The sequence below is a fragment of the Oncorhynchus keta genome, chromosome 17 (assembly GCF_023373465.1).
Source record: "Oncorhynchus keta strain PuntledgeMale-10-30-2019 chromosome 17, Oket_V2, whole genome shotgun sequence".
Taxonomy (NCBI): Eukaryota; Metazoa; Chordata; class Actinopteri; order Salmoniformes; family Salmonidae; genus Oncorhynchus; species Oncorhynchus keta.
The window spans coordinates 16467199-16479811 of NC_068437.1; the positions used below are offsets into that span (position 1 = coordinate 16467199).

At 45.1% G+C, this 12613-nt stretch overlaps 1 protein-coding gene across 1 annotated transcript in view; it reads right to left on the reverse strand.

Moving 5' to 3' along the window:
- Positions 1 to 12613, reverse strand: part of LOC118396524 (potassium voltage-gated channel subfamily KQT member 1-like) — a 309173-nt gene that overhangs the window by 113862 nt on the left and 182698 nt on the right. Inside the window, exon 18 of the mRNA XM_035790779.2 lies at positions 10926 to 10987. Within this exon, the coding sequence (XP_035646672.1) occupies positions 10926 to 10987 (62 nt within the window). The remainder of the gene's footprint in view (positions 1 to 10925; positions 10988 to 12613) is intronic.

The following is a 12613-nucleotide window of genomic DNA, read 5'->3' on the forward strand; positions in this document are numbered from 1 at the left end:
TGAGGTGGTACATCGCTGCCCATTGAGGTGGTACATCGCTGCCCATTGAGGTGGTACAGCGCTGCCCATTGAGGTGGTACATCGCTGCCCATTGAGGTGGTACAGCGCTGCCCATTGAGGTGGTACACTCTCAAGAGCCGCTAGTATTTACTTATACAGTCTGTTGGGTCCTGACCCAGGGAAAGCGCAACTTCACCATTCATATGGGCTATGTGGTCCAACATAAGAGCGTTTCATTTAGGCCTGGACTGACATAAGAACTGTGTGTGAATCTAGCAGCGGATAAGTACAGTAGATTGAAGCAAGAAAATTGTTCTCAAACACGAATCCAGGAGAGAACAGTGAGGCTGAACTGAATACAATGATAAAACCTTAAGCTTTCTACATTGTCACTGCTATTTTGATGACACAGACCTGTGGTTCCAGTCACTTATTAAGTCTCCTCTAACCCTCCTCCCAGTCTATAAATTGTCTTGTCATAGCACTGAGATGAGACTCTTTGAAAGCCACTCTGAGCCCTGTGGCCAAAAAGTGATGAGAGAACAACTACACCACAGATCGACTGAAGCTACTATCTCTGTTGAGTTATGGGCCATTGGTCTCTGTTACTGTTGTTAGTCTGCCCCCCTCTCCTCTCATCCCTTGATGTCGAGATAATGAGGTTGTTCCTGTTTGGTGACGGAACAAGAGAGGAGAGAGACAGAGAGAGGAGAGAGGAAGTGCTGTGGACATGGTTGCTTTTGCCAGTATGTCGTTCCTTGTACACCCCTCCTCTCTCCCTCATCCCTCCCATCCCTTGATGTTGAGCTAATTAGCTTGTTCCTGTTTGGTGGAGACAGCAACAGACAAGAGCAAGAGTACGTGTTGTGGACGTGCCCTGCGGTGAGATGGTGAGACGGTGAGACTAGCAGGGACGGCAGGCCGGATGGACTAAAGTAGTGTGTATGTTTACCAGGCCAGCCCTGTCACTGGCTAGTGCTTGGCCAACCAGTCTAAACAGAGTACCACTAGACCCTGGCTGTTTGGGGATGGGGCGGAGGGCTAAACGCGTTACAGATGGACTTCTCCTACACACAGGCCACGTCCCAAATGGAGCCATATTTCTTATATAGTGCACAACTGTTGACCGGAGCCCTATTGGCCCTGGTCAAAAATAGTGCACTATATAAGGTGCCATTTGGGCCACTGAAAAAACACAGTAGGGCACAGAGACCAGGGTTTGTAGGGGCTTTAAAGGCTGAGGTATTCTCAGTATTCAGCCTTGGTTTAATTTACAGCATACTTGTCTAATTGAGATGTCGTTAGGAGGAGAACATTCCTCTGTGCATACGCCTAGTGCTAATATGTAGGATATAGGTGTTATATTTGCACTGCGATAGTGTACAGCAGCCAACCGCAGAACCCTGATTTATGGACCATTTACTTTGAGTAAGGCAAATAATGACGTCTGGTACAGAGACATGTCTGGACATGTCTGGAGGGTGCATTAAGCTGAGGCTGATGCTTTCAACACTGCAGACTGATGTTTTTGCCCTCAACTCAAACCTCTATTGTGACTATTGAGCCAAGCACATGACTATGGTAGGGAATGGGATAAGCATGTGATAGTAAATTACAAAAAATAAGATGTAGGCTTGAGACAAGAACTGAACTGAATGAAGAGAAAATATTTTAACCATTAGAAGGGCACTGTCCCACCTAGTGTAACACTGGAATGAGGGGGATTTGAATGAAATCACTTATTGTTGCTAGAGGCCCAGGAGCATGTTTTGTGTGTTTTCTCATGCAAACAGGAGGGTTTGTGACACAAAGTATTCTTCTCTCGGCTCCTTCTACAACCCCTAAGTTGTCGGTTTTCGTTGGAGCTTGTTGTTTCTGTATTTTTCACGGACACCGTCTGACAGAAAGATAACAGACTGTCACGGCCTGCAATCTGTCTTCATCCCCACTCCGGTTGGAGAATTCAACCCAAAGCTGTGCTGCCGCCTCCTTTCCAAAGAAGCTAGAGAAAGACAGAAAGGGCTGTAGGCTGGATGTGTTGGCTTTGTCTGTGTGATATAAATCACTGTCTGGCGGTGTACAGGGCACAAGCATCAAGGCACTATTACTCCACACCATGCCACTCAAATGCTTCACAACTTTCACCCACACCAAGATTAATGCTCCCACGACTGACACTGTGTGTGTGTGTCTGTTTGCTTCTTGTTTGTGTGTGTGTGTGTGTGTGTGTGTGTGTGTGTGTGTGTGTGTGTGTGTGTGTGTGTGTGTGTGTGTGTGTGTGTGTGTGTGTGTGTGTGTGTGTGTGTGTGTGTGTGTGTGTGTGTGTGTGTGTGTGTGTAGGTGCGTGCGTGTGTAATTAATGCTCCCAGGACTGATGTGCTGACAGAACCGGGACAAGGCCTGAAGGCTCGACACACAGCCAGTCAAAGAGCAAAGCAGCAGAGCTCTCAGTCATTGTCTGTTGATGTTTCGTGTAGGAGGGAGAGAGGAGAGGAGGGTAATAGTGGCTGGCTGGTGCTACACATCACAACACAGAAGTAGTGGTGGTTGGGAGGCTAACCAAGAATGGGAGAACAGAAAGCCAGGGGGAGGGTTACATTGAAAGGCGCATTTTACATTTGAGTAATTTAGCAGGCTTGCTTATTCAGAACAACTTACAGTTTGTCCATTCATGGATAGGTGGGACAAGCACATATCACAGTTGTAGCGGCATTCCTCCTCCTCTTCTGAGAAGGATCGGAGGACCAATGCGCAGCGTGGTAAGTGTCCGTAATGTTTATTTAAAGACATAAACCAAACACTACAAAACAATAAACGTGAAACGAACAAAACCGAAACAGTACCGTGTGGCAACAAACACGCACAACTCAAAAGTGAAACCCAGGCTACCTCAGTATGATTCTCAATCAGAGACAACTAACGACACCTGCCTCTGATTGAGAACCTTACTAGGCTGAACTCAACACCCCAACATAGAAAAACACACATAGACTGCCCACCCCAACTCACGCCCTGACCATACTAAATAAAGACAAAACAAAGGAAATAAAGGTCAGGACGTGACAACAGTCATAGTAAGTACATTTTTACTCAATAAAGTAGCTATCAGTGAAGTCAGAGCTAGTACACAACACACACTGATGCCCACACACTGATGAACACACACTGACAGGCACACACACAAAAGGCCTCCTGCAGGGAGGGGGTTGGGATTAAAAATACAAATGTAGGACAAACCACACATCACGTCAAGAGAGACACAACAACACTAAATGAAGAGAGACCTAAGACAACAACACAGCATGGCAACAACACAGCATGGTAGCAACACCACATGACAACAACGTGGTAGCAACACATGGCAGCAGCACAACAAGGTAGCAGAACAAACATGGTACAAACATTGTTGGGCACAGATAACATCACGCGAAGCAGCCACAAGTGTCAGTAAGAGTGTCCATGATTGAGCCTTTGAAAGTAGAGATGGAGATAAAAACTGTCCAGTTTGAGCGTTTTTTGCAGCTCTTTCGAGTTGCTAGCTGCAGTGAACTGAAAAGAGGAGCGACCCAGGGATGTGTGTGCTTTTGAGGACCTTTAACAGAATGTGACTGGCAGAAGGGGTGTTGTATGTGGAGGATGAAGGCTGCAGTAGATATCGCTGATAGGGGGGAGTGAGGCCTAAGAGCGATTCATAAATAAGCATCAACCAGTGGGTCTTGCGACGGGTATACAGAGATGACCCGTTTACATAGGAGGAGCATTGTTGGCAAATATGATGGCCAAATGGTAAAAAACATCTAGCCACTCGAGAGCACCCTTACCTTCCGATCTATAAATGATGTCTCCTTTTAATGTAGCATGGGTAGGAAGGTCATCTGAATCAGGGTTCGTTTGGCAGCTGGGGTGAAAGAGGAGCAATTACGATAGAGGAAACCAAGTCTAGATTTAACTTTAGCCTGCAGCTTTGATATGTGCTGAAAGAAGGACAGTGCACCATCTAGCCATACTCCCAAGTACTTGTATGAGGTGACTACCTCAAGCTCTAAACCCTCACAGGTAGTCAGTACAGAGTTGGGAAGAGGGGCATTCTTCTTACTGAACCACATGACCTTTGTCTTGGAGACGTTCAGAACAAGGATAAGGGTAGAGAAAGCTTGTTGGACACTAAGAAAGCTTTGTTGTGGAGCATTTAACACAACATCCAGGGAGGGGCCAGATGAGTATAAGACTGTAGCATCTGCATATAAATGGATGAGAGAGCTTCCTACTGCCTGAGCTATGTTGTTGATGTAAATTGAGAAGAGCGTGGGGCCTAGGATCGAGCATTGGGCTACTCCCTTGGTGACAGGCAGTGGCTGAGACAGCAGATGTTATGACTTTACACATTGCACTGTTTGAGAGAGATAATTAGCAAAACAGGCCAAAGACCCCTCAGAGACACCAATACTCCTTAGCTGACCCACAAGAATGGAATGGTCTACCGTATCAAAAGCTTCGGTCAAGTCAATAAAAATAGCAGCACAACATTGCTTAGAATCAAGGACAATGGTGACATCAATTAGGACCTTTAAGGTTGCAGTGACACATCCATAACCTGAGATTGCATACCAGATAGAATACTATAGGCATCAAGAAAGCCAGTAGAGTTGATTATTGACAAGTAAGATAGATATTGGCCTAAAACCGTTAGGATTAGCTTGATCTTCCCCTTTAAATAAAAAACACACTGTGTCTGCATCCCAAGCACTGGGAACCTCCCCAGAGAGGAGAGACAGGTTAAAAAGGTCAGAGATAGGCTCTGTGATGATAGGGGCTACGACCTTAAACTTGACCCTTTAAACTTGGGGTCAAGTTTAAGGAGCTCCTTTAGCTCCTCAGACTTAGTGACCGCCTGCAGGGAGAAACTGTGTAGTGGGGCAGGGGAAAAAGAGGGAGGAGCATTGGGGCTTGTCGCAGTAGAAGGTCTGGGAGATGAGGAAATGTTGGACGGGCAAGGAGGCATGGCTGTGCCAAATTAATAAAGTGGTGATTAAAGAGCTCAGCCACGCCTCCTTAACAGTAACAACCACATCATCAACATTAAAGGACATGGGCAGCTGTGAGGAGGGTTTATTCTCTAGGTCTATAACCATTTTCCAGAACTTCTTGGGGTTAGACTCACAGAGAGAGAACTGCTCCTTAAAGAAACTAACTTTGGCCTTCCGGATAGCCTGAGTGCACTTATTTCTAATTTGCCTGCCAGACAGACAGCCAAAGTATTTGTGTGCCGAGCCTTCAGCCAAATGGTGTTCTTGAGGTGGAGTAACTCTGCCAGATAACGGTCAAACCAGGGGCTGAACCTATTTTGAATTCTCATTTTCATTATGGGGTCGTGTTTGTTAAGAATAAGAAGATCCAAGCGTCTTCGTCAGAGGGGATTAAAGCTGATTCTATACCAATTTACAGAGGCCAGGTCATGAAGGAAGGTTTTGCTAATTCAAGTTTTTTAGCGACCGTCCAGCCGTTACGAACAAAGGCTGTAAAAACAGTGATCACTAAGGTCATTACAGGAAATACCAGACTGATACCTATCAGGATTATTTGTAAGGATAACATCAAAGAGAGTAGCCTTTTCTGGGTGTTTGGAGTCATACATTATGGGATTGGTAATAATCTGCAAAAGATTTAGGGAGTCCCGTTGTTTTAGGACTTGGTCCGGTAGTTTAAGCACTCTGTAGTCTGGCTTATTATGGAGGTTTTGGAGAAGTGGCTTCTTCAATGCTGAGCGGCGTTTCAGGTTATGTTGATATAGGACTCGTTTTACTGTGGATATAGATACTTTTGTACCTGTTTCTTCCAGCATCTTCACAAGGTCCTTTGCTGTTGTTCTGAGCTTTATTTGCACTTTTCGCACCAAAGTACGTTAATATCTAGGACAAGGAACGCGTCTCCTTCCTGAGCGGTATGACGGCTGCGTGGTCCCATGGTGTTTATACTTGCATGCTATTGCTTGTACAGATGAACATGGTACCTACAGGCATTTGGAAATTGCTCCCAAGGATGAACCAGACTTGTGATGGTCTACAATTTTTTTTCTGAGGTCTTGGCTGATTTCTTTTGATTTTCTCATGATGTCAAGCAAAGAGGCACTGAGTTTGAAGGTAGGCCTTGAAATACATCCACAGGCACATTTCCAATTGACTCAAATTATGTCAATTAGGCTATCAGAAGCTTATAAAGCCATGACATCATTTTCTGGAATTTTCCAAGCTGTTTAAAGGCATGTAAACTTCTGACCCACTGGAATTGTGATACAGTGAATTATAAGTGAAATAATCTGTCAGTAAACAATTGTTGGAAAAATGACTTGTGTCATGCACAAAGTAGATGTCCTAACCGACTTGCCAAAACTATAGTATCTTGATGCATCACGTTAGCGGGATCATTTTCATCAACCACAGCTGATTTGCACAAAATTCTAATTAAATTACTAAAAATATAAAATTTTCATGAAATCACAAGTGCAATATAGCAAAACACAGCTTAGCTTGTTGTTAATCCACCTGGTGTGTCAGATTTCAGCGTTTATGTAAGGACATCCCTCTCAGTAGACAAAATATTCCAAACAGCTAGCAGCCAAGTAGATTGGTCATGAAAGTCAGAAAAGCAATAAATTTAATTGCTTACCTTTGATGGTCTTTGGATGTTTGCACTCACAAGACTCCCAGTTACACAATAAATGTTCCTTTTGTTCCATAAAGATTATTTTTATATCCAAAATACCTCCATTTGATTGGCGCGTTATGTTCAGAAATCCACAGGCTCGAGCGGTCACGACATCTCAGATGAAAATTCCAAATAGTATCCGTAATGTTCGTAGAAACATGTCAAACGTTTTTTATAATCAATCCTCAGGTTGTTTTTACAATATATAATTGATAATATATCAACCGGGACTGTAGCTTCTTCAATAGGAGCGAGAGAGAAAAGCTGTGCGTGCAAAACGCTGCTGGCACCCAGCCATACAATGTTGTGATGTAATCTTTCTCGCTCATTTTTCAAAATAAAAGCCTGAAACTATGTCTAAAGACTGTTCACACCATGGGGAAGCCATAGGAAAATGAATCTGGTTGATATCCCTTTAAATGGAGCAAAGGCAGGCTATGAAACATGGAGCTTTCAAAATAGAAGCCACTTCCGCATTGGATTCTCCTCAGGTTTTCGCCTGCAATATCAGTTCTGTGCTACTCACAGACAATATTTTGACAGTTTTGGAAACTTTAGAGTGTTTTCTATCCTAATCTGACAATTATATGCATATTCTAGATTCTGGGCCTGAGAAATAGGCAGTTTAATTTGGGTATGATTGGGTATCAAAATACTGCCCCCTACACTCAACAGGTTAACAAGAAATTTGTGGAGTGGTTGAAAAACATTTTTGAATGACTCCAACCTAAGTGTATGTAAACTTCCGACTTCAACTGTACCCTCGCTATTGTTATTTTACTGCTGCTGTTTAATTATTTGTTTGTTATTTATCTATGTTTTACTTAACACTTAATTATCTTAAAACTTCTTAAAGGATTGTTGGTTAAGGGCTTGTAAGTAATCATTTCACTGTAACCTGTTGTATTCGGCACATGTGACAAATAAAATGTTATTTATTTGAATAGCATAAAGCACAAGAAAGAAATCTAACAACTTGGAGCTAGTCATTGTAAGTTCAAAGAGTCAATCACCCAACAAGATAACTTAAGAGAGTCGCTCTCTGATTCAGAGGGGTTGGGTTAAATGCGGAAGACACATTTCAGTTGAATGCATTCAGTTGTACTAGCTATAAAAGTCTGAGATAAAATAAGTAAATAGTAGGAATATACTAGTTAATTAAAGCGTTTCTCACATAATAAGCTTCACAAGTTAATTAAGCCAACCTAAAATTCCGATCAGTCCAAAGTCTGGGGTGTGTGTGTAAGTGCTTGTGTGCTGGAGGCAAGCAAAAGCTCGGGACAGGGGGGGGGGGTACCTTTACCAGACAGGGGGAGACAGGCCAGGGCTGATCGGGAACAGATTGCCGGGTTGATCCAAGCAGCTGTGCTGCAGGAGTAGGTGTCACAACCGCTTGGGAGAAGCTTTTTTTGTGAGGCTGAGTAGGAGAGAGGCCTTCAACCTTACCAGTCAGGTGAGTGGCAGGGCAGATAAAAACCGTCTGAAGTGAAAAACTTGGTGAAAAGCCATGGTAAACTTGGCTTGAGTTTCGATTCTCGTCAGACATTCAGGCCTTCAAACATCAATTGCTCAATAGAACACACACTGACAGGCGCACACACACACACACACACACACACACACACACACACACACACACACACACACACACACACACACACACACACACACACACACACACACACACACACACACACACACACACACACACACACACACACACACACACACACACACACTGATGTATACACTTGATTGATAATTCCTCAGGGCTGTTGGGAAACACCTTATTCATGGCTGATTCTGCCATAATACCATGCTTGGTTCTGTCTGTGCATTTGTGTGACACGTGAAAATCATTCAACAGTGAGGTGCTTTCTAGGAAATCCGAACTAACTTTGTTTCAGAATGAGATCATTTTTAAATTGCAGATCATTTAAAATTTTTGAATTATATTCTGTGCGCAATAAACACTACTTGTATTCAATCAAATGCTTGTACTATATCATCCACTCCTTGATCATATCAAGATGTCCCTCATTGTCAGACTGAGACCAGAAGAACTCCTTCAGCTGCAGTAGAGACGCTGTGTGTGAGCTGAGGCAGACCTTGTCTTATATGTGTGGGCTGAGGCGGGTGGAGGGAGACTAGAGAAGGAAAAGCCAAACAATGAGACGGACCTGGCCAGGCTGCCTCTGGAGCAGCAGACTGGAGGGAGGAGGAATGGGCCGAGGCATGGGCAGGGGGGGGCAGCGGGTTCATCCACCTGCTGGCCGGGGCACAGCACTGGAACCACCCCCCTCTCTCAGCCCAACAGGTGTGCTGGCCCCTGGCCGCCGTGGGCCCATCAAAACAAGAGATTCACACGACTAGAACCATAATATGAGAGGACACACACAGAAAACAGTCATTACAGGCCGAGTGAGGGAGCGCTCCGGGTATCACGTGTTTTTGCTGTTCTTTTTTTGCTACCGCTGTGTGGAATCGGTCACCATGGCAACTCTCCTACGAGTCATGCAAAACACTATTCATATTGGTACTCGGGGAGCATGCAGTGATTGGAGCCACATTTGTTTTGGGGGCATTCGTTTCCTCACGCTAGGCTGCTGCTGCCTGCTGCTCTGATCGGCGATTTCCCCTGAACTGGTCTGCTAATTAGGAACCTTTCCATCCGGTTGGTTTGCTGTGTGCCACAGGATGCAGGAGGGACAGCGAGGGTGTTTTATAAAGTGAGGTTTATGTTACCAAACAGGAGATTGAGATCACAACGTGCACGGACAGCAAATGGGCCAGAACTCAATCTCCTTTACTCTCCTGTAGGGTTAGTCTTTAGTTCAGGATCATTTCACTCCTGTCAAGAGCAGAGGGTTTGGATAGCTGTGGCCTTTCCCTCATGCATTATAGTAGACATGGAGCCATGAGCCAAAAGTCAATATCTATAGCAAAAACCATAGTAAAATGGAGAAAATCATTGAACTGCACACACACACACACACACACACACAACACACACTCAATTTCTCTCGGAGCTTCCAGGGAAGCAGACCTCTAAATGACAGGCAGGCTAATGGCTCCGATGCCAGCCGTAATGTCGTCCTGTGAGACTTCCCTGAGCGGAAAAACAAAGGCTCCCGACGCAAGTGAAAGCCAGCACACATGCTCACAGTCACAAGTCTGCAGTGGGCACCACATCACTGCCCGCAGGCTCCAGTCAGACCAACCAACGGTGGCACAAATTGGTCCCTGGTGTGCAATGAGGTGGTACTATTTACTATCTGCCACTTTATTCCTTGTACCTACATCTTTATTTATAGTATGTGTGCATATCTACCTCAGTTACCGCGCACTCCTGCACATGGACTCAGTACTGGTATCCCTTGTGTATAGACAGCCAAGTTATCATTACTCATTATGTATCTATTGTTACTTTTATTATTACCTGTTTTACTCTTCTATTATTTCTCCATTTTCTTTCTCTCTGCATTGTAAGGAAGGGCCCATAAGCAGTTCACTGTTAGTTTACACCTGTTGTTTGCGAAGCATGCGACAAATACAACTTGATTTGATTTTGATGACTGGGGATCAGGCAGGCATCACATGGTGGCACTTCCTGGTCCACTCTGCCTAGCGGGTTACGCCTGGTTACAGCGCATAACACAGCTGCTGCCTATTGGCCATGCTCCACTGAGGACCAGAGGGATGTGCTCTCTCCCTGTAGCTTGTATTAGAATGCCCTTTTAAAACATTCATGTTCCCCTATGGAAACACAAAAAACAAGTCACAACCCACCGTCACCACAATATAACTTGTTGTCGACCAGGGGTTTTCACTCAGACGCCCCTTCTAGCCCCCCTTATGGTTTAAAGCTTATTTACTGCAATGCTACACATTTTGTCACGGGGTGCAGAGAAAAGGAACCTAAGTTGAAAGCCGAACTGAGTTCCTTGAAGAAAAATGTAGGGCGCGTTGCCCCACAGTTTGGGAACCACTGTTGTAGAGGACAGAGGGTCGTTGGTAAAGCATGGAAACCCTGAGGAGATGTGAATGAACAGGAAAAGAACACCTCGTGTGTCACGTACGCATCGCTAGAGGAGAGGAGGCATTTGTTTAACGGCTCAGCCATGGGACTGAAACCAGCCATAACACATACTGTGGAAAAGATTCCATCACACACAGTCTCACGTACACATGCTAGCGTGGGCACACAAGACTGTTCTTACCTTGTCCTCCAGGCGGATCAGTCTGGCTCCCACAGTGTGGTATTCCTTATCTACGCCTTTCTCTGAAAAACAACAACAACGCAGCATCTCCAACAGCAACGGACGGCAGGTTTCATCAGCGTGTCGCACACCACGTTGCAATGAGCTGGAAGCAGTAGCCTATGCATTTCTGAAAACATGCACTTCATTGTTTGAGATATGAACCTTTCAATACATGTTATGAGGCACGTCTTACTTCGCTTTCAGAGTAGCCTTCTAGATCTCCGTTCTACATTTCGTTCCACATTTCTAACGGATGTTTTCATCTCGGTCACATGAAAACGCTCGCATGTGCGGTGCCCTTTCGACTGTGTTTTCCGATAATGTGAATACAAAGCAGTTGAACAACATTTGAAGCTATACATTGTGATCTGTTTCATCAGAATCATTGCTTTTTAAAGTTATTTGTATGTAGCCTAGGCCTACTGGTTGTATGAATTTGGGATCCATCTTCCCACAACTGTCTCAGAGTCTGTTTGGAATAGGCTATTTCTTTCTTGACAACCTGACCAATAGAATAGATACACTTTTGTACTATGGGGGATAGTAGATTGACATATGGTCGTGATTTTGCTGTTTGTCATCTTGTCGGCAGAGGAAAAGTAAATGTGGACTGTTAGTCTACAATCTTCAAAGTTCGCATCAGAATTCGGTAAGAATTCTGTTAATATGAACGACCATCATCGTAATGTGATTTCTGTCATTCTGAGCACCGTGGGTGGACGCCCTAATCAGGCTACCCACCCAACGCATAGGGGTCTGGCAGATGTCCAGCGGAAACCATGGTACTATGGAATGCTTTACCACCCCCGTCTCACGCACACACCACCCCCCAACACATGCACTTCTTTATTTAGGGGCCCCCTAACGCAAAAAAAAACTCTTAGTCCTGCATTGAGTCCCGATAAACATAGCAACAGTATATCAGTGTAGCGGGGCTCCATCCTAGGGCCAGGGCACGCTCAGCCAGGTAGACTGGGGGTAGTGGGTTGTATTTGACAGGCAAGTAGGCAGCTGTAGCTGTAGTGTTATCCTGTAAGGCTGGCCTGGTTGTAATGGATGTCTGGAGTAAAGCCCCAGACTCCTAATCCAATACCTGGGCCAATCAACCAAGTGTTTAACCATCGTACGTCCCTTGTTAGCTCCATGGGGCAGCCAAGAAATGGAGGAGGAGGAGGAGGAGGAGGAGGAGGAGAGGTGGAGAGGAGGAGGTTGAGGAGGGTGGTACACAGAGCAGGAAGAGGAGGAGGAGGAGAAGAAGAAGAGAGAAGGAAGGATAGGAGGGTGGTATGGAGAAGGAGGAGAAAGAAGGAGATGAGGAGAGAGGAGAAAGAGGGAGAAGGGGGTACGCAGAGGAGGAGAAAAAGAGAGAAGGAAGGATAGGAGGGTGGTATGGAGAAGGAGGAGAAAGAAGGAGATGAGGAGAGAGGAGAAAGAGGGAGGAGGGGGTACGCAGAGGAGGAGAAGAAGAGGGAAGGAAGGATAGGAGGGTGGTATGGAGAAGGAGGAGAAAGAAGGAGATCAGGAGAGAGGAGAAAGAGGGAGGAGGGGGTAAGCAGAGGAGGAGAAGAAGAGAGAAGGAAGGATAGGAGGGTGGTATGGAGAAGGAGGAGAAAGAAGGAGATGAGGAGAGAGGAGAAAGAGGGAGG